The sequence below is a fragment of the Pristiophorus japonicus genome, chromosome 8, assembly GCF_044704955.1.
Source record: "Pristiophorus japonicus isolate sPriJap1 chromosome 8, sPriJap1.hap1, whole genome shotgun sequence".
Classification (NCBI taxonomy): Eukaryota; Metazoa; Chordata; class Chondrichthyes; family Pristiophoridae; genus Pristiophorus; species Pristiophorus japonicus.
Window position 1 is genome coordinate 240,759,488 of NC_091984.1, and position 21,805 is coordinate 240,781,292.

At 43.2% G+C, this 21,805-nt stretch overlaps 3 protein-coding genes across 11 annotated transcripts in view; 1 reads left to right on the forward strand and 2 right to left on the reverse strand.

The window, feature by feature from the left end:
• LOC139269089 (M-phase phosphoprotein 9) overlaps positions 1–11,495 on the reverse strand; it is an 87,658-nt gene extending 76,163 nt beyond the window's left edge. For all 3 annotated transcript variants that reach the window (XM_070888167.1, XM_070888168.1, XM_070888166.1), the window contains exons 1-4: positions 10,237–11,495; positions 4,863–4,995; positions 3,734–3,823; positions 891–1,486 (exon numbers count right to left, since the gene is read on the reverse strand). In XM_070888167.1, coding sequence (XP_070744268.1) covers positions 891–1,486; positions 3,734–3,823; positions 4,863–4,995; positions 10,237–10,370 — 953 coding nt within the window. In that variant the 5' untranslated portion in view covers positions 10,371–11,495. The remainder of the gene's footprint in view (positions 1–890; positions 1,487–3,733; positions 3,824–4,862; positions 4,996–10,236) is intronic.
• Positions 10,848–17,525, forward strand: mtrfr (mitochondrial translation release factor in rescue). Its single transcript, XM_070888354.1, has 4 exons — positions 10,848–10,865; positions 13,882–13,983; positions 14,367–14,687; positions 14,821–17,525. The coding sequence occupies exons 1-4, from the start codon at positions 10,848–10,850 to the stop codon at positions 15,049–15,051; spliced, it is 672 nt and encodes a 223-aa protein (XP_070744455.1). The 3' UTR covers positions 15,052–17,525.
• A 959-nt stretch (positions 17,526–18,484) lies between these two features.
• LOC139269091 (cyclin-dependent kinase 2-associated protein 1) overlaps positions 18,485–21,805 on the reverse strand; it is a 40,339-nt gene continuing 37,018 nt past the window's right edge. For all 7 annotated transcript variants that reach the window (XM_070888170.1, XM_070888175.1, XM_070888174.1 and 4 more), the window contains 2 exons: positions 20,721–20,847; positions 18,485–19,103 (listed from right to left, as the gene is read on the reverse strand). In XM_070888170.1, coding sequence (XP_070744271.1) covers positions 19,036–19,103; positions 20,721–20,847 — 195 coding nt within the window. In that variant the 3' untranslated portion in view covers positions 18,485–19,035. The remainder of the gene's footprint in view (positions 19,104–20,720; positions 20,848–21,805) is intronic.

Sequence of the window (21,805 nt, forward strand, 5' to 3'; positions counted from 1 at the left end):
CCATGCTGTTCCGAATTAGAACCACATCAGACAATGCACTTGACAATGGGGTTAATTTTGCGAGGCTCTGCGCTCAACATAGGGAGTGCAATAGTGTAGCCCCTATTTTCCAATCCTCGCCCAACATTAGCAAGTTCCATGCTGGGAGCAAAGCCTCAAAAAATTATTACTCATGATAATAAGCCATTCGGTGAGGTCCATTTGGATTTTTTTTAACATTTCAATTATAGACTGTTCAGTTTGATACTTCTATGCTCCAAAAGGACGTTCTTGCTATCGACGGAGTGCAGCGAAGGTTCACCAGACTGATTCCCGGGATGGCTGGACTGACATATGAGGAGAGACTGGATCGACTGGGCCTGTATTCACTGGAGTTTAGCAGGATGAGAGGGGATCTCATAGAAACATATAAAATTCTGACGGGACTGGACAGGTTAGATGCAGAAAGAATTTTCCAATGTTGGGGAAGTCTAGAACCAGGGGACACAGTCTAAGGATAACGGGTAAGCCATTTAGGACTGAGATAAGGAGAAACTTCTTCACCCAAAGTTGTTAACCTGTGGAATTCCCTACCGCAGAGAGTTGTTGATGCCAGTTCATTGGATATATTCAAGAGGGAGTTAGATATGGCCCTTACGGCTAAAGGGATCAAGGGATATGGAGAGAAAGCAGGAAAGGGGTACTGAGGTGAAGGATCAGCCATGATCTTATTGAATGGTGGTGCAGGCTCGAAGGGCCGAATGGTCTACTACTGCACCTATTTTCTATGTTTCTAAAAGACAGATCCTATACCAATTTCTAATTGGACAAAGTGAAAGTTACATCAAGACACAAGCATTAATTTAAAAATATTAGCTCTTACATATTCCATTCAAAGCTTTGGTACATACCCATTGGTCTTATTCTGCTCTCCAAGCAGACTTTCTGTCACAGCTTTAATTTCCAAAGTAGATTTATTGCTACTAGCTTCCTGATGACTCAAGTCTTGACTTGTTTTGTTTGGAAATTTAAGTGCGAAAGTGTGCTCATCACCAGTGGCAAAAATGAATGATCCTTGTCCATTTTCTTTCAGGTGAGGAAAACTGGTTAAGTTGTGCTGGAAGTGAACTGAATCTTTTTTCTTCATAGTCTGTACACTGTTTGCAGCGTCCAATCTGGCCTTATTCACCGTACCAAGACTGTGAAAACTAGATTGCGGAGATGCTGAAAATGTCCCGTATCCACTGGTCAGTAGCGTGTTGTCCTGAAATTCTTTCTGTTCACGATTACATTGGCTGATAGCCATTACCTGATCCTCTGCTTCACTGCAGTCAGACTGTACATCAGATTCTGTTTTACATTCCAGCTCCTCCAAGTGGTGGCCATTGAGAACACCAGATGCAGTCGAGTCACCTGCAGTCGAAAAGGATGGTAATCTGGCTGTACAGTGTGTGACACCAATGTCATTTTGTAACGGAATTAGTGCTTTGATTTCATCTTGAATAAGCTAGAAATAACAGGATGAAAAAATACCATGAAGCAGCTTCTACATTGATAATACCACATTTTTAGAAGTAATTCTATTTGCAGAATTCAATTTGCCCTGATCCATTGTACGAAGTCTGTAAAACCAGATTGCACAATTTATTTTTCATTTTGGCGCAGAGGATCAGGGGAAACTGAATGCTGCAAAAAGCATTACACATGAATGCATAATGGGGCTGAATTTGTGGTCGGAGGCTTCCCGCAGGCGGTGCCTCCGACCTGCAAAAACTACAAACTTACCTGTTGGTCCCAGAGGTTCGGACACTTGTGCTCCTAGGCCTCTACGTGTAGGCCTGCATTGAAACCCATATATCGCAGAGGCGCAGACAGTTTGCAAACGCACCTGGGATCACATGGGCTTGCCCAACCATTCAAAGAAGGCAATCCCCATTCATATGCTTATGAGGATACCGTATGTACGGAACGCCCATAAGTATGAATGTGGATCACATAAAAAATATCTCTACACATCAAATAAATAAATAAAAATTACATATTTAAAATTAATTTAAAAAGCATGTAATTAAATATTTAAAACAAAATTTAAATTTTTTGAAAACTAAATTTACGTGTTTTAACGGGGCTAAAAATAAACTAGCCTTATTGCATGGGGGTTTTAATGTATAAATGGTTGATAAAATGTTATTTTTCAGTTTTTTAAATTCTTAGGCTGGTAAAAGCAGACCTTATGCCTTCTTTTACCAGACATAAGAATTTCACGGCCATTTGCTGGGCAGAAATTAGGCAAATAGCCCAACTCTCCGGCCGCAGAAGTCCTTCTCCCAGGGATGCGTGCGATCTGTCAAGAGAATGCCTGACAGATAGCAAATTCCAGGTTTTAGCGCATGTGCAACGCACGCCTAAACCTGGAACTCGTGCAGCCTCTCCAGGCGCGTGCACACCTCATGGCCGCAAATTATGTCCCTATATAATTTCATGTATCCAGAACATTTCAATATTTTTTAAATTCCTACATTAATTTCAATTTATAGCTATTTAAAGGGGAAAAAAAATTCCTCTCTCCACCCCCCCCCCACCCCAAATGTCAATAGGAAAGGTTACACTGAATACAGCACCCAGCAGTGATAAATGCTTCAATGTGCAACCAGTGGCTCAACATTTCAGACACAGCAAAACATTAAGATTAAGCTAATGGGAGTTACTTTTTTATATACATTTTCTGATATTATTTACAATCCCATTCCCAACCTGCACCTAGTTTCCAATAATGCTACTAATTACAGTGGGTGAATGAATTGCTGAGCAGAAGCACTGTAACGTGTATTTGTGTAACATAGGGAGCACTTCAAAATGACCTTATTACACTTCCAGCATATGATACCAGTCAAACAAGCTCACGATTGCATTCATCGCTCTTGCTGGTGTGGAGGGACTTGGGACTGGCTCTACTGGTAAAGAGTCCCATAGATTTTGGGGGAAAAGTTTCCTCAGGTGGAAAGTCATCATATTAAAGTTACATTTATATTTACCACATTAGGCCATTTTAAAGATGTTGTATGTTCTGTATCCCTCCCTCCTTACTCTGCTCGAACACATCTGTACTTCAACCTCAGCAAAGCACCCTGTTGCACCAGAGCAATGTTTTTATTTCTCACACTGTTATTAGATGATTATTATTTGTTATCACTGAGGTATTGGCATTTTCACCATCTCTGAGGCGTTCCTATACAAAATTCTGGTATTCAAGCAGTAAACTGTTCTACACTTGGAAAATGTAGAAACATGGGGCATTGTTGTAAATATCTTGCTGTGCTATACCAAATGTGAAACCTAATCAGTTAGTACCATTAGTTTTTTTTATATGAAATTACTTTGACAGCCTAAAATGTGGTTGGAGGACACCAGCTCACACCACAAAACTGCCCAGAATCGACAACAAATTATTAATCACAATCAGAAAAACTACAAGGTGGCGAGAGAGAGAGAGAGAGAGAAGTGGAAAAAGTAACTGGTGCAGACAGGAATGCTCAGGTTACAGAAGAGCAGAGGTTTACTCTGCATCCGCCCATGGTAAATCTGACGCAACAGTGCTTGATGTCAATAATCGGTGCCTAATGTGGAAGAGCACTCCATTAGCCACGACTGACATTCCTCACCTGAATGAGCTCAATATATTCACCAGAAATACTATTTTAAAAGAAGCCTTTTCCTGTGAAAGTAAGAGTATGAACGTGTATGCTTTACTCACTTGGATCTGACATTGGTATTGGTCCTGCTGTGACAATATCTGGTCCTGGTATTGCTTTTCCACTAACTTAAAGAGTTGCAGCCATCTTCCCTAATTACCCACAAAAAGAAATACACAACATATTATCTGCACTAAAATGTATTAATGTTAAGAATGTATAATCATTTTCTCTGTCAGATCTCTCTGTAACTCACAATACTATAAACGATGATCATTGGGAGAGGTATTGGAGGGCTGACAGTGCTCATGTGGAAGCACTCTCACCTCGGAGTTGGAAGATTGTGAGTTCAAATCTCACTCCAGGATTTCAGTACAGAATCCAGGTAGCAATTTCAGCAAAGTGTTGCATTGTCAGAGGTGCTAGCTTTTGGAGGAGACATTAAACTGGCCCGACTTCCTGTTCAGGTGGATCTAAAAAGATTCCAAAGCACATTTTCAAAGGACAGGGAAAGTTTGCCAATTTCCAGGCCAACATTCATCTTTCAACTGATACCATAAAAACGCATTAACTGATCCCGCATCGCCGTTCCCGTTTGTGGGACCTTTCGGTGTGTAAACTGGCTGCCACACTTGCCTACTTAATAATGGTGATGACAATTCTAAGGTAATTTATTGGCTGTGAAGCACTTTGGGACATTCCAAAGACATGAAAGGCATTACAGAAATCCTAAGTTCTTTCTTTCTAACTGCAACCAAACAACAGTAAATTCTTTCAGGAGAGCAGGTGGAAAATTGGCATTTTTTTTATTTCAAAAAAAATATTTTCTTAATTTTTTCAAGGGTGGAAGGGAAGCAAAGAAGTTTCAGAACAGAAAAAAATTAAATCAAGTGATTTAAGGTTCGATTAAAAATAAATCTTTAGATGAAGCAACAAATTGAATGTTTTGAGGTTTAGCGTTCCGATTATATTCGAGATAAAAGGACAAACTAGAAAGGTAACCTGGAGACCGTGCAGCTGATCCAAAATGTTAAGAATGAGATCCTGAGGGTGCTGCTGAGAAATGCCAACTCAGGCCTGCAGCCTGGCTGCTCTGAGCTTACCAACACACCAAGTGGGTCATTCCTTCACATTCACAGCACAGTAAACAATATCATGACTTCAATTCCAAACCTAAACCTGCCAACGAACCTCACAGTTCTTCAGCATCTCAGGATCTGCCCCATTTGTATTTTGAATCTCTTGCATTAGAGTTGCCAAGGTTTCAAGAGCACTTGGATTAATCAATGGTAAATTTTTCCTCAAATTTTCATGGAAGAGGTACCTAAAGGAGGGAAAGTTATAAGCATCAGATACAAGAAAACAATTGAAATGTACTCATTGAGAAATGTTCCTGACCAGAATTAGAAATGAATTTGCAACACCTATAATATTCCCATAGGCAACAGCAGTGTTCTAAACATATATGGTTGCTTCCCATAATTGGAGTTGTTAATATTTTAGTTTTTTATCCCATCACTAACTTAATCTGTTTAAAAGGTTAAACACAGCAGTTATTTATATATTAAAAAGATACAGTAACCTGACTTCAGCTAAACATTGACATTCATTTTGGAATCAGTACAGTTAGCACTGTTCTTGTATGTTCAACACACATAGAAATTTACAGCGCAGAAGGAGACCCATCATGTCTGCGCTGGCCAACAAAGAGCCGCACGGCCCTCGGTCAGCAGCCCTGAAGGTTAAATATAAACCTATGAACAAAACCTATGAAAGGTAAAGAGCACCCAGTCCACCCCACATAACTGATGAGGAAAAGTGGAGGGCAGAGAAACCCAAGGCAAAGAACAAAAAGGGCCACTGCACAGCAAAATTCTAAAAGGACAAAATGTGTTAAAAAAACAAGCCTGAAGGCTTTGTGTCTTAATGCAAGGAGTATCCGCAATAAAGTGGATGAATTAATTGTGCAAATAGATGTTAACAAATATGATGTGATTGGGATTACGGAGACGTGGCTCCAGGATGAGCAGGGCTGGGAACTCAACATCCAGGGGTATTCAACATTCAGGAAGGATAGAATAAAAGGAAAAGGAGGTGGGGTAGCATTGCTAGTTAAAGAGGAGATTAATGCAATATTTAGGAAAGACATTAGCTTGGATGATGTGGAATCTATATGGGTAGAGCTGCAGAACACCAAAGGGCAAAAAACGTTAGTGGGAGTTGTGTACAGACCTCCAAACATTAGTAGTGATGTTGGGGAGGGCATCAAACAGGAAATTAGGGGTGCATGCAATAAAGGTGCAGCAGTTATAATGGGTGACTTTAATATGCACATGGATTGGGCTAACCAAACTGGAAGCAATACGGTGGAGGAGGATTTCCTGGAGTGCATAAGGGATGGTTTTCTAGACCAATATGTCGAGGAACCAACTAGGGGGGAGGCCATTTTAGACTGGGTGTTGTGTAATGAGAGAGGATTAATTAGCAATCTCATTGTGCGAGGCCCCTTGGGGAAGAGTGACCATAATATGGTGGAATTCTGCATTAGGATGGAGAATGAAACAGTTAATTCAGAGACCATGGTCCAGAACTTAAAGAAGGGTAACTTTGAAGGTATGAGGCGCGAATTGGCTAAGATAGATTGGCGAATGATACTTAAGGGGTTGACTGTGGATGGGCAATGGCAGACATTTAGAGACCGCATGGATGAATTACAACAATTGTACATTCCTGTCTGGCGTAAAAATAAAAAAGGGAAGGTGGCTCAACCGTGGCTATCTAGGGAAATCAGGGATAATATTAAAGCCAAGGAAGTGGCATACAAATTGGCCAGAAATAGCAGCGAACCCGGGGACTGGGAGAAATTTAGAACTCAGCAGAGGAGGACAAAGGGTTTGATTAGGGCAGGGAAAATGGAGTACGAGAAGAAGCTTGCAGGGAACATTGAGGCGGATTGCAAAAGTTTCTATAGGTATGTAAAGAAAAAAAGGTTAGTAAAGACAAACGTAGGTCCCCTGCAGTCAGAATCAGGGGAAGTCATAACAGGGAACAAAGAAATGGCAGACCAATTGAACAAGTACTTTGGTTCAGTATTCACTAAGGAGGACACAAACAACCTTCCGGATATAAAAGGGGTCAGAGGGTCTAGTAAGGAGGAGGAACTGAGGGAAATCTTTATTAGTCGGGAAATTGTGTTGGGGAAATTGATGGGATTGAAGGCCGATAAATCCCCAGGGCCTGATGGACTGCATCCCAGAGTATTTAAGGAGGTGGCTTTGGAAATAGCGGATGCATTGACAGTGATTTTCCAACATTCCATTGACTCTGGATCAGTTCCTATCGAGTGGAGGGTAGCCAATGTAACCCTACTTTTTAAAAAAAGGAGGGAGAGAGAAAGCAGGGAATTATAGACCGGTCAGCCTGACCTCAGTAGTGGGTAAAATGATGGAATCAATTATTAAGAGTTGGTGAGAGGGGAGCGACCTATCAAAAACCCAGCGGGAGATCGAGAGCCAGCGGCAGTTGGTGAGAGGGGAGCGACCTATCAAAAGCCCAGCGGGAGATCGAGAGCCAGCGGCAGTTGGGGGTTGGCATGCAGGTACAGCAGGCGGTTAAGAAAGCAAATGGCATGTTGGCCTTCATAGCGAGGGGATTTGAGTACAGGGGCAGGGAGGTGTTGCTACAGTTGTATAGGGCCTTGGTGATGCCACACCTGGAGTATTGTGTACAGTTTTGGTCTCCTAACTTGAGGAAGGACATTCTTGCTATTGAGGGAGTGCAGCGAAGATTCACCAGACTGATCCCCGGGATGGTGGGACTGACCTATCAAGAAAGACTGGATCAACTGGGCTTGTATTCACTGGAGTTCAGAAGAGTGAGAGGGGACCTCATAGAAACGTTTAAAATTCTGACGGGTTTGGACAGGTTGGATGCAGGAAGAATGTTCCCAATGTTGGGGAAGTCCAGAACCAGGGGTCACAGTCTAAGGATAAGGGGTAAGTCATTTAGGACCGAGATGAGGAGAAACTTCTTCACCCAGAGAGTGGTGAACCTGTGGAATTCTCTACCACAGAAAGTAGTTGAGGCCAATTCACTAAATATATTCAAAAGGGAGTTAGATGATGTCCTTACTACTCGGGGGATCAAAGGGTATGGCGAGAAAGCAGGAAGGGGGTACTGAAGTTTCATGTTCAGCCATGAACTCATTGAATGGCGGTGCAGGCTAGAAGGGCTGAATGGCCTGCTTCTGCACCTATTTTCTATGTTTCTAAGAACAGCTCTGACTGTAAGGTAAGGTTTTGGGAGTGGATTGCCAAACTCTCACAAGAGGCGATTACACATGAGAGAACTGGATCATCCTTTTTCAAAGTGTTCCTCATGAGGTGCCCTTTACATTTCTAGCAAAAAAAATTTAACATTTCTATACAATTTGCATTTTGTAGGTATTAGGTATTAGTAAAAACTACATATTATGTAGTTTTTAAAAAACTGTATGGCAGTAGGTAAAGTGCTGGTACAAAAAAAATTATCTCCAATAACGATAGTAGTTATTTATATTTTTTAAATGATATAATGATCTGACCTCAGCTGAACATGGACAATCATTTTGGAATCATACGGTACAAAGTTAGTCAGCATTGTTTAACACACCTGTACCAAATTCTGTGTTATTTTAATGGAGGCATTAACCATTCATCGCCTTCGCTTACCGAATCAGAGGAGCAAGCTCACTAACAGATATGTGATTCAATGCATTAAACACAACATGTAGTTTCAATGCCTCCATCAAGAATAACTGCACAATTACTTGTACTGTTTTGCTTTCACAACTACATTTGCCAGTGCACTTGCAACATCTAGTGGCAGAAAACAAGAGATGCAGCTAATGATCTGGATTGTTTATGCAAATAGATAGACTGATTGCAAAGTTTAATACTGAAATGAAAAATGTTGCACTTTGGATGAAATAATTTGCAAAACAAGTATAAAATAAATGGATTCGAATTAGCTCAGGCCGACTCAGAAAGCAATTTGGAACTCAATTTGAACTTATGATCCTGCATTATTAAACCATTTCCATAAACACCAGGCTACCATTATACCTTTATATTAAAGGCAAGGGCTAGGAGAAAAATAAAGACAGAAATACAAGGGGGTAGAAGTTATGCTGCAGATATACAAAGCCTTGGTTAGACCACACCTGGAGTGTGAGCAGTTCTGGGCATCACACCTTTGGAAGGATATATTGGCCTTGGAGAGATTACACACACGTAGGTTTACCAGAATGATACACAGACTCCAGAGGTTAAATTACAAGGAGAGATTATACAAACTAGGGTTGTATTTCCCGGAATTTAGAAGGTTAAGGGGTGATTTGATCGAAGTTTTCAAGATAGGGTAAATAGAGAGAAACTATTCCCGCTGGTTGGGGAGTCTAGGACTCATATTTAAGGCGGAGATAGACAGATTTTTGAGCGATAAGGGAATAAAGGGTTATGGGGAGCGGGCAGGGAAGTGGAGTTGAGTCCATAATCAGATCTGCCATGATCTTATTAAATGGTGGAGCAGGTTCGAGGGGTCAAATGACCGACTCCTGCTCCTATTTGTTATGTTCTTATGACGAGGGGGACATCATCTAAAAATTAAGAGTCAGGCCCGACAGGAGTGAAGTTAAACATAGAAACATAGAAATTTACAGCGTAGAAGGAGGCCATTTCGGCCCATGCCGGCCGGCAAAGAGCCGCACAGCCCTAAAGGTTACATAGAAACCTATGAACAATGACGGAAAGGCAAAGAGCACCCAGCCCAACCAGTCCGCCTCACACAACTGCGACACTCCTTATACTGAAACATTCTACACTCCACCCCAAACGGAGCCATGTGATCGCCTGGGAGAGGCAAAAACCAGATTTTAAAACCCAGGCCAATTCAGGGAGAAGAAATCTGGGAAAATTTCTCTCCGACCCATCCAGGCAATCGAAACTAGTCCAGGACATCACCCTGGCCGCATTCGATTCCCTGCAGTACTTACCATCGTATCTGCGCCGTCCAACAAAAGGTCATCCAGTCTAATCCCAATTACCAGCTCTAGGTCCGTAACCCTGCAGCTTACGGCACTTTAAAGTACCCATTCAACAATCTCTTAAAACCACTTCTGCATGCAAAGAGAACTAGAAGTTTGGAACTCTCTTCCTTTCCACAGTTGATGCTAGGTCAATTGTTAATTTTAAATCTGAGATTCAATAGATTTTTGTTAACCAAAAAGTATTAAGGGATAATGATGAAAGGCATTATGAAGTTCGGTCGCAGATCAGCCAAGATCTCATTGAATGGCAGAACAGGCTGAAGGAGCTGAATGGCCTCCTCCTAAAGGGTTGTTTCTCCATTTTTATACAGTACCACCTTGCAATGGAGATTGGCCAAACTGATAATGTGCATTATCTCATCCAATCATGGTGTTTTGGCTATCCCATTCTACGTTTCCGTCTATTTTATAAAAATAAACTTAACGCCATTAACGATATTAGACATGGCACAGAGTTGACGAATAACCTCCAAGTTCTACCTGTTTGCCGGCGGTGCAACATCCGTGCGCTGTGCCGCGGAATTAGAATCAGGGTCATGATGAACTGCAGCTTTTGGTGAATTGCTGGCCAGCTCTTTGACAGTTCGCACGGACTCAGAATCGGAGTCCTCCATGGCCCTCCGGAGACTGGACGGGTATCGTCATCTGCTGGAGAGTTTTTCGGCATTAAACTCGAAGGCCATCGACTAAAAAAGGGAGCCGAGGTGTCACAGTCGCTGCACCATCTCCTGTGGGCCCGCTCGGTTTCTGGGGGCGACTGCGGACTTGCAAAAAGCGCTTGAAGTCGGTAAAGGAAAGGACAGTGCGTGCAAACGCTGCTTTCAGGAGCTGGATGGCAACAGATGCTCAATAAACGAGGCAAGAGCTTGCGTAAGCAGAGAATGCACAATCCTGGCAGCAATGTGCGGAGATCAGTTCATTCGCAAACTTTTGTTTTTTTCGCTCTCTGGGCGGTTGAAAGTTATTGATAATTCCGCCCGCGTTTTGCAGCAGCAGCAGGAAAGATGCTCCGTTCCCCCCTGACCGTGAGCCGCACCACTCTCTCACACCGGGGCGGAGCACTGAGTTGGAACAAGCGGACAAGCCCCGTGATGTCGGCGAGCATCTGGGTGAGAGGAAGACAAAAAAAACCCCAGTGACAACACCGAATACCGGCCAGTTCGCCACCGCCGGCCCGGGGCCCGGCTCCACGTTTCAAAGCAATTCCGGTTGAAGGGGAGGGAAGACCGCCGAGCCCCGCCCTCTCTCTCTGCGCTCATTGGCTGGGCGCTACCTCAATGTTCTGTTTTGGCAGGTTTGCGGGGGATCCGCATATGCGGATTGGCCGATTCATCTGTCAGTCAGCCGCCAGCTGGAGCCGGGGCCCTGGCGGTCATTTCCACACACACACACACACACACCTCCTTCAGTCTCTCTGGCTGAAAATACGCAGGATCAGCCACAGCACCTTACCGACTCCATCCAACTTTTCCAATTCGGTAAAAACTCGACAAATAAATCGACGGCCAACTAACGCTTCATTCTGAAGGCCGTTCGCTTCGAATCGCGGGCAGGCGCGCGCGCAGCCGTTTGTTTTCAACCGTCTCGAGCGGCCAACGGACAAACATTCCGCGCCAACCGATTGGCTGCCTGGGGTCGGGCATGCGCACTCTGGATGCGCGCGCCTCGCAGGAGGCGTGAGCCTGGCGCGCGGCCCGCTGTCCGTAGTGCCCAGAGATAAAACCCCAACCCCCCGGGCTCCGCTCCGCCTGCCTTTCCTCACAACCCCCCCCCCCCCGGGCTCCGCCTGCCTTTCCTCACAACCCCCCCCGGGCTCCGCTCCGCCTGCCTTTCCTCACAACCCCCCCCCCCCCCGGGCTCCGCTCCGCCTTTCCTCACAACCCCCCCCCCCGGGCTCCGCTCCGCCTGCCTTTCCTCACAACCCCCCCCCGGGCTCCGCTCCGCCTGCCTTTCCTCACAACCCCCCCCCCCGGGCTCCGCTCCGCCTTTCCTCACAACCCCCCCCGGGCTCCGCTCCGCCTGCCTTTCCTCACAACCCCCCCCCCGGGCTCCGCTCCGCCTTTCCTCACAACCCCCCCCGGGCTCCGCTCCGCCTTTCCTCACAACCCCCCCCGGGCTCCGCTCCGCCTGCCTTTCCTCACAACCCCCCCCCCCGGCTCCGCTCCGCCTGCCTTTCCTCACAACCCCCCCGGGCTCCGCTCCGCCTGCCTTTCCTCACAACCCCCCCCCCCCCGGGCTCCGCTCCGCTCCGCTCCGCCTGCCTTCGCTAATCCCGATGTTAACACCAGAGCCCAGGTACAGCTGCAGACAGAACGGTGGTTGATTTTTTGCGCGGTGACTGGAGTACTGCACAGTTTTGGTCTCCTTGCCTCAGACTGATCCCTGGGATGAGAGGGCAGTCCTATGATGAGGGATTGAGTAGGCTGTGCCTATAACTCTCTGAAATTTAGAAGAATGCGAGATGATCTCATTGAAACCTGTAAGATTCTGAGGGGGATTGACAGGGTAGATGCAGGGAGGTTGTTTCCCCCCCCCCCCCCCCCCCCGGGCTGGGGAGTCTAGAACCAGGGGTCACAGTCTCAGGATAAGGGGTCGCCCATTTAGGACTGAGATGAGGAGGAATTTCTTCACAGGGTTGTGACTCTTTGGAATTCTCTGCCCCCAGGGGGCTGTGGAGGCTGGGTCATTGAATATGTTCAAGGCAGAGATCGATAGATTTTTGGAGTCGAGAGGGATATGGCGATCAGGCAGCAAAGTGAAATTGAGGTCGATGATCAGCCACGATCTTATTGAACGGCGGAGCAGGCTCGAGGGGCCGTATGGCCTACTCCTGCTCCTATTTCTTATGTAGAATGTGTTTACTGCGTGTGTGTATGTAAGGCATTTTCTACAAAAATTAGTGCAGGTGGCTAAAGCGGTGTCGCCATAGCCACATCTGTGGCTCATCAGCAATTTCTATTGGACAACGTGTCGTAGACATACCACAGTTAGCCTCATTGCTTCCAGCGAAGGAGAGGGAAAATGGTCAGAGTTCCCTCTCCAGATTGCTATCCAGAAATCCCTGCTGGAAAGTGTACACTAACATCATGTGTGCACAACTCAGGCTTGACTGAAACCCTCTTGCCCCAGTTGGGTAGCCTATGAACAATCACAAGTGATGTCATTAGCAAAAGATTATGTGAAAGAGTCTGCAAAAGTTTTTACTCCAAAAGATGCAAAAAAATGAATGCAACCATTAAAAAGTAATTTTACTGTAAGCGTAAAATTATCATGGTGCATTAAAATAAAAGCTGCAATGTGTTTATGTCTTACAATCACTGCCCAGATTACAAAATGAAGAATTGTTATTTGGTTGAGATACTGAACCATATCCCACCAGGTATTGTCACTTTCAGAAGATGAGGACACTTTATCTGCATTGCAGACATTTCACTTGGTACTGTCACATTTTAATAAGCCAGTGATTGAAGATTGAATTTAACAATAATGACACTCCACTTCCCAAAGGATGAACCAATGCTGGCTTTCCCTGTGCTTTCTGTATATTTTGTAACAATTAATCGTGGTGGACTAGTTGTACAATGTGTTGCTGTATAATTGTGTTTTGCAATGGAGCTGGAAGAAACAATTTGGGCCTGGAACAGGTTTTGCATCTCAGCCCACATACTGGAGACTGGGCTAATCCAAACTAAAATTTTGGTATACATTTTTGCAATTTCTGGTCACTTCTAATATAAATAAAATAAGCTTAGACACAAACTTTTGATAATTTGTCCTTTTAAAGTAGAGGTCACATTACAGGTTGGTTAGCAAACCTGGGGTACAGCTAATTCAAGTCTCAAGTCATTTTGCAGGCTAGTAAATATCGTAGTGCAACCAGTACAATAGATTCAATGGTGTGTAATAATACTATAGCTGCAGTAAGTGGGAGCATCAACCACTGCTTTTTGTGGTATTATAATAGAAACTGACAGCTTATGATGAGAGAACAGAAAATGAAGAGAGACAAACGCATGCTTGAAAAGGATTGTTTGGATTTAGAAGAGAACAATCTTGAGAGCTCCAGGAAGCGATGGCAGCAGATTGTGGAAATAGCAAGTATATGTTGAGAAATGAATACTGCAGCAGAGAGTTTGCAGGAATAAAGCCAGAGATCTCAGTGACAATAAAATATTAGAGGGACGTGCTTATCTGCAGGACAGTACTTGCCACAGGAATTTATTTAAGGTGAATAAATTTCTTCAAAGTATGGTACTGTTAGCTTTTTGTCATTTTTTTTGAAAGGAATGGTTAGCCTTATGGTGAGAATTCAGTATCAGCAAGAAACATGAAAAAACATGGTATTTTATGGGAAATAATGCCAGTAGAATAACTGAGAAATTAGCAGATGTGGCAGTAATATTTTGCTTTTATTGTTAGCAGACCACGAGATTTCAGGACCGATGATCAATCTAGTGTCACGTGAACTATATCCAATAGAATGTTATTAGGACTGACAAAAGGATCATTGATAATATCAGAAGGGAAAACATGTAGACAGCATTTCAGCATCCACTTCCCTGTATTTATTTTTTTTAACATATTCACTAACATGATTTTGTATGTTTCAGAAAACTGCCATCATAACCCAAGTTCTGCACCCAATGACTTGTTCCATTTTATACAATTTCTTACTGTCATTAACAAGAGCACGGGCACTTTCTGTGCGGCAATGGAATTCAAGCAATTCAGCAAAGCGGTTTCTGGATATCAAACACACTTCTTTATTGATGCCTATTGCTGGGAAAAAGGGCTTTCTAGACCTGCCTGTTGTGGTAGAAGATGAATTGGACGAACAGTTTGTCCGAGGAAGTGGCCCTGGAGGCCAGGCAACCAATAAAACCAGTAACTGTGTTGTACTCAAGCATGTTCCATCTGGGATTGTGGTGAAGGTAACTATTTCTAAATCACTAGTATTGAAGTCACATGCTTCTTATTGTCGTGTAAATTCAAATATTTGTAAACAGTAAATAAATAGGCAATCTGCTCCGCATAATATGTCCCTGTATGCATTTCCTTTTTCAGTGCCATCAAACCAGATCAGTAGATCAGAACAGAAAAATAGCCAGAACAATTTTACAAGAAAAACTTGATGTCCATTACAAAGGAGTGAACAGTGAAATTGTGAAACAAAAACAAGAACAGCAATGGAAAAAACAAGAGAAGAAAAGAAAAGCAAAAGATAATTTAGAGAGAAAAAGACAATTTAAAGATCTTTTGAAAGAATCTTCAGATGCCACTGAACTAAAAAAGTAACTTGGTCATTGTTGCTTGATGTTTCTTCAATATAAACCACATCAAGCATAGTCCAAGTGCAAACTACAGCATCTAATTAACAATCTAATAATAAACAATATCTGAAGCTGAGTGCCGTAGACTGTGCACAAGCGTCGTTTTGTATATTTAAGTGAAAACTTAACCTTAAGAATGTTGGCTAGGTATGCAGAAATGTAATAAATTTATCAAAATACAGACTTAAACCATAAACAATTTCACCGTTGCATCTTCACCCACAAGTTAGAAGTTGCAGGTTCAAGTCCCACATGCAGATTTGAGCAAATGACCCAGTCGAATACGTCAGTGCAGTACTCAGAGTACTGCGTGTTGGAGGAGCTGTCTTTTGGACGCGATGTTAAACTGCAGCCCTGCTTTAGTATTTGGATGGACATAAAAGGTGTCATGGCAGTATTTGAAAAAGAGCAAGGGGAGTCCTGGTTAACTTCATCATTCAACCAACATTACCAAAAACAGATGAACTGGCTATTTAATGTTTTTCTTGTTTTGGGAAATGTTACATAGAATCTACAGCACAGAAACAGACCATTCAGCCCAACTGGTCTATGCCAGCTTTTATACTCCAACTGAGCCATCTCCAATGGTAAGGGCTTTAAGAGAACGGTAGCATAGTGGTTATGTTACTCGACTAGTAATCCAGAGGTCTGGGCGAATGATCTGAGGATGCGAGTTCAAATCTCATCATGGCAGCTGGGGAATTTAAATTCAGTTAATTAAATAAATCTGGAATAAAAAGCTAGTATCAGTAATGGTGACCATGTAACTCCCATGTTCACTAATGTCCTTCCTTTAGTCCTTCCTTTAGGGAAGGAAATCTGCAGTCTTTGCCTGGTCTGGCCTATATGTGACTCCAAACCCACAGCATTGTGGTTGACTCTTAACTGTCCTCTGAAATGGTCTAGCAAGCCACTCAGTTAGATAGGTAGATTTTAAGGAGTGTCTTAGAGGTGGGAATCCAAAGCTTAGGGCCTCGACAGCTGAAGGCATGGCCACCAGTGGTGGAACAATGAAAATCGGGGATGCGCAAGAGGCTAGAATTGAAGAAGTACAGAGATCTCAGGGTTGTAGGGCTGGAGGAGGTTACAGGGATAGGGGGGGAGGGGCCGAGGCCATGGTGGGATTTGAAAACAAGGATGAGAATTTTTAAATCCACGTCTAATAATATGTTTTAGCCCTACTTACTGTGACATTTTTCCATTTCCTTAACAAGCTCTGGAAAAAAATGTCAATTTGATGCTAAATAGTGTCCAGTTAGGAGTAGCTTTACACTGTCATTTAGGAATTGGATTGAAACTGTAATTCATTTCAGGTAAAATCATTATCGACAGCATACAAAGGACACATTCTCACCATCAGTTTAAGCTAGATTTAAATCCAGTTTTCTGACCCAGTGTGCCACCCAGTTTCTCTTCCACAACACTTTTGTTGCTAACTGATTATTCACGACCAGAACATTATGATATTTCCACAATCTAATTTCTACAATGGTAAACCTACAACCACATTCAGTCAGCATTAAAGACTGCCTTCCCAGCTGCTTCAAGCAGGCGAACTGGGACCTGAACTTGTGTACGGTTGAGAAGCTGATGCACAACTCATACGTTAGTGGTTCATCCTGCTCACCACAGCGACTAAATTGTATTGTGTCCCAAGTTTGAATGAGCTGATTAATGGAAAAGATTGCATTGTTCACTTACTAGAAATGAATTACTTTGAAGTGCAGTGACTATGTCCACAAATGTGGCAGCCATTGTGCACAGTAAAATCCCACAGTCATCAGATGAGTGAGCGGTTTTTTTCATAGTGGATCCCTGTAAGCAAAATCAAATTTAAAGAGAAATCTTTGTGCATAGCTCATTAGTGGCACCTCATACTCCTGTTAGTAATAGCTTTCAAATCGGTACATTCAAAAGGTTCAAATGGCTTTGTAACATTTACAATAAAACTTATTTATATAATGCAGTGTCAGCTGTGGCTCAGTGGGTAGCACACTCGCCTCTTGAGTCAGAAGTTTGTGGGTTCAAGTCCTGAGTACATTAATCTAGGCTGACACTCCAGTGAAGTGCTGCACTGTTGGAGGTGAAATCCTTTGGATGAGATGTTAAACCGAGGCCCCGTCTGCTCTCTCAGGTGGACGTAAAAGATCCCATGGCACTATTTTGAAGAAGAGCAGGGGAGTTCTCCCTGGTGTCCTGGACAATATTTATCCCTCAATCAGCATAACAAAAACATCTGGTCATTATCACATTTCTGTTTGTGGGAGCTTGCTGTGCGCAAATTGGCTGCTGCATTTCCCACATTACAACAGTATTTCATTGGCTGTAAAGCGCTTTGAGACTTCCGGTGGTCGTGAAAGGCAAATCTTTCTTTTACATAACCACATCTCATGAAATATATTTATAAAACTTAAAATATTAAACGCTATGTTTAAATTGCTACATTGCCTAATGTGATTGGTGTAGTTGATCATTGTGTGTTAGGCAAGTCCAAATTTACTGAAAATTCAAGTTACATTATGCAACTAGACTTGTATTGGTAAAACACCTGATCAATCTCTCAAAGGTTAAAGTGTTGTAATCTGGGATGCGCTGCCTGAAAGGGTGGTAGTAGCAGGTTCAGCAGTAACTTTCAAAAGGGAATTGGATAAATACTTGAGAAGGAAAGTATTGTGGACAATTCTGAGCACCACACATCAGGAAACGTAAAGGCCTTAGAAAGGGTACAGAGGACATTTACCAGGATGTTGCCAGGGATGAGGGACTTCAGTTATGAAGAGCGGTTGAAAAAGTAAGGACTGCTCTCCTTGGAACAGAGAAAGGTTAAGAGGTGACCTAATAGAGGTTTTCAAGATGAGAGGTTGTGAGTAGATAGAGAAATGTTTTTCCCTTAGGTGAGTCGGTCAATAACTTGAGGTCATACATTTAAAATCATTAGCAAAAGATCTGGAGGAGAGATGAGATTGCTTTTCATTCAGAGTTGTCGGGATCTGGAACGCTGTACCTGAAAAGGTGGTAGAAGCTGATTCCATCAATCATTTTAAAAGGGAGTTGGACGGGTACTTGAGGAACTTACAGGGTTACGGACCCGAAGCGCGGGGTGGGACGACTGCTCTTTCAAAGCTGGCACATGCATGACTGTGAGTTGTAAGCTTCTATGATTCTATAGAAGATTTGCAGGGCTATGGGGAAAGAGCAGGGGAGTGGGACTAATTGGATAGTTCCTTCAAAGAGCCAGCACAATTACTTAGGGTCGAATTTATTATTTTGTATTCTCAGGTGGAAATCACGGAGCTCAGCTCCCATTTAACCAGAGCACTATGTTTGACCATGAGCTGATGTTACAAATAAAATAACTGCTTTTTTTCAGCATTCAAGAGCAGACAAAAAAAAACAGGTAATGAAAATAAGCTTTATTACAACAATAAATAAATACAAAGATGCCTGTTTACCTTCTGTACAACAGCAAAAATGTAAATGACAATTCAATGAAACTAAACCCTGTGCTGCACAGTTCCAGGCAGTTCCATTCCTCCAGTTTCTTCTCAAATGTGCAAAAATAATTTTCCTCTAGTCACATCCACGTACCCTGCTTCCAATAAACTCAAAAAATTTATCAGCCTGGCAGAACCTTGAGCCATCGTTTCCGGCAGGTTGTGTGTTTATTCAGTGAACTAAACAACTTGGCCTTTGCAACAATGAGTCTATTGTCAGATGTGAAGAAGCAAAGTTGGATTAAGAAATCAGATGCCAGAATTTTCTTCGAGTGCCCCGGGATAAAACATGCATCACCTTTGTGTTTTGGCTCAAATGCAAAAATGACAATACTTAAACTTACAGAAAACAGAGTGGTCAAAAAAGATGTTACAAAAGAAGCAGCACTTCTCCAGAAATAAGCTACTCAATAGGTTTGCCAATCTTATTGGAAATCCTCAAAATGATGCTAAAGCTACGATCTTGCATTGCGTTCAGTTTCAGCCAGACACTCCCGCACTAATCCTCGAGCATGAATAATTCCTAAATATAAAAAAGGGAGAGACAAGTATTTAGCCTACTTAGGAGTTCAGAATGCTTCGCACCGCAACAGTGGTCCTAGTCTACTCGGCTGTAGAATACTGCTCTGCCTCATGGTCCTGCAGCTGCCGCACAAAAATCGCGGACGTGCAGCTAAAGGCCACCATGTGGACAATGTCAGGGACGCTCAAGCCCCGGTGCTGTCCCACATTGCCCTACCTGACATTCTCCGCAACGCCACTGTGCTCCATGAGATGGAAAAAATCATGAGCAACATTAACTTTCCTGTTCATGAAGACTTGAAAAACCCACCACGAAAACACTTAAAATCAGGCCGGCTATTCTGGTAAACAGCAGCCAATATTCATGCAGTTGATATCGCCCCATTATCTAGGACGTGTGCATCATATCACTGACCCAACAGCAGAGGTCCCTGGCTTCGACCTCCCTCGGAAACAGTGGACAACGCTCGACCCAAACCGCACGGGGCACGGACGATGCAGCCACCTGCTTCACACGTGGAAGGTGAGGGACGACCTGACCTGGTCCCCTCACAACTCTTCCTCGACAACATTTCCCGCAGAGGTGACTAGACAGTGTTCAGAAGAGGCAATCGTAGTGAATTAATTCTGTCCCCAACTCCAGGACAAATGTAGCACCCCAACTACCTCCAGCTAACTCAGCACTGAATTCACCCAGATCTTGCACTGTATCACACCACAAACTGGCACCATTCAGTACAGCATGTCTCAGCTGACGGATTTTAGACAAGGTTGTACAACCTTGAAATGTCCAAAAGTATGGAAGTGCGATTGGGTAAATAGGAAAAAAATATTTCCACTCGGTCAGTAAATTGGTAACAAGAGGACATGGTATTCGGATTAGCACAAGAATTATGAAGGGAGAGATTTTTTTTCTGAGGGAAAGAGTTGTTGAAGTTTGGAACATATCACCACAAGGGATTATTGAAGTCAATTACGGGAAGAAAAATATTAAAGTGTTTGGAGAGACAGAAAAATGGGTTTAGAGTAGCTAGCTCCAGTCTGTTGTAAGCACCAACACCTTCATGATGGGATCATTTTCTTTAATTCATTTGGGATGTGAGCATCGCTGGCAAGGCCGGCCCTAAGAAGTGGTGGTGAACCTTCTGGTAGTGTTTGCTGGACCACTTCAGAAGACAGTTGAGAGTCAGCCAGGCTGCTGTGGGTCTGGATTCACATATAGGCCCAGACCGGGTAAGGATGTCAGGTTTCCTTCCCTAAAGGACATTCGTGAACCAGTTGAGTTTTTACAATAATCCACAGCTTCAAGGTCACTTTTACTGATCCCAGCTTTTTATTACCAGATTTTTTAAAAACATATAAACATAAACTGAATTCAAATTCTCAAACTGCCAGGTTAGAATTGGAACTCATGTTCTCTTGATTATTAAGTCAGCAACTTAACCACTACACTACTGTACCCAGTGTAATGGCCCCATTCCATGCTTAAATTTAGGTGATTCTACAATCTATTAATCAAATTGTACAAGTAATCACTCAACTATCAGTTGATAAATCAGAAACAGTGCAGCATTCGATTACAAACACTAAGAAAGCACAAACTGCTGATGTTATATACCACGTTTCAGGCGTTCCATTGCACTTTTACTTCCAGCGTATGTTGGTCTAATGTCTTTCCCCAGTTCTTCGATTATAGCAAGCAGCTCCGCATATTTACTCTGTGGTGCCTGTCCACTGCTCATTCCCTGACAGAGATAAGAGGGTTACAAGCTGGGAAATACACAATGAACACTAAATGTTCAGTAGGTAGCAGTGACAATAAGTAGAACACAACAACTGGCATGTATGTCATGGAATGATATGCACAGAAGGATGCCTTTCGGCCCATCGTGCCTGTGCCGGCTCTTTGAAAGAGCTATCGAATTAGTCCCACTCCCCCTGCTCTTTTCCCATCGCTTTACAAAGATATAGCACCTTTAACGTAGTAAAATATTGAAAGGCACTCAATTCGTCCGTTTCCCAAACAACTGTTCCAACAGTGCCTGTTGTGTTTTGTAGATCACTTTTATTCTGAAGAGAATCATTTCATAGAAACATAGAAAATAGGTGCAGGAGTAGGCCATTTGGCCCTTCGAGTCTGCACCACCATTCAATAAAATCATGGCTGATCATTCCATCAGTACCTCTTTCCTGTTTTCTCTCCATACCCCTTGATCCCCTTAGCCGTAAGGGCCATATTTAACTCAATCCAATGAACTGGCATCAACAACTCTCTGCGGAAGGGAATTCCACAGGTTAACAACTCTCTGAGTGAAGAAGTTTCTCCTCATCTCAGTCCTAAATGGCCGATCCCTTATCCTAAGACTGTGTCCCCTGGTTCTGGACTTCCCCAACATCGGGAACATTCTACCCGCATCTAACCTGTCCCGTCAGAATCTTATATGTTTCTATGAGATCCCCTTTCATCCTTCTAAACTCCAATGTATAAAGGCCCAGTTAATCCAGTCTCTCCTCATATGTCAGTCCAGCCATCCCTGGAATCAGTCTGGTGAACCTTCGTTGCACTCCCTCAATAGCAAGAACATCCTTCCTCAGATTAGGAGGCCAAAACTGGACACAATATTCCAGGTGAGGCCTCACTAAGGCTCTGTACAACTGTAGTAAGACCTCCCTGCTCCTATACTCAAATCCCCTAGCTATGAA

Excerpts from the sequence above, each read along its gene's own strand:
- mtrfr (XM_070888354.1), top strand. Across the intron at positions 13,984-14,366 it reads GCCACAGGAATTTATTTAAG|AAAACTGCCATCATAACCCA; the intron begins GTGAATAAATTT and ends TGTATGTTTCAG. Across the intron at positions 14,688-14,820 it reads CATCTGGGATTGTGGTGAAG|TGCCATCAAACCAGATCAGT; the intron begins GTAACTATTTCT and ends TTCCTTTTTCAG.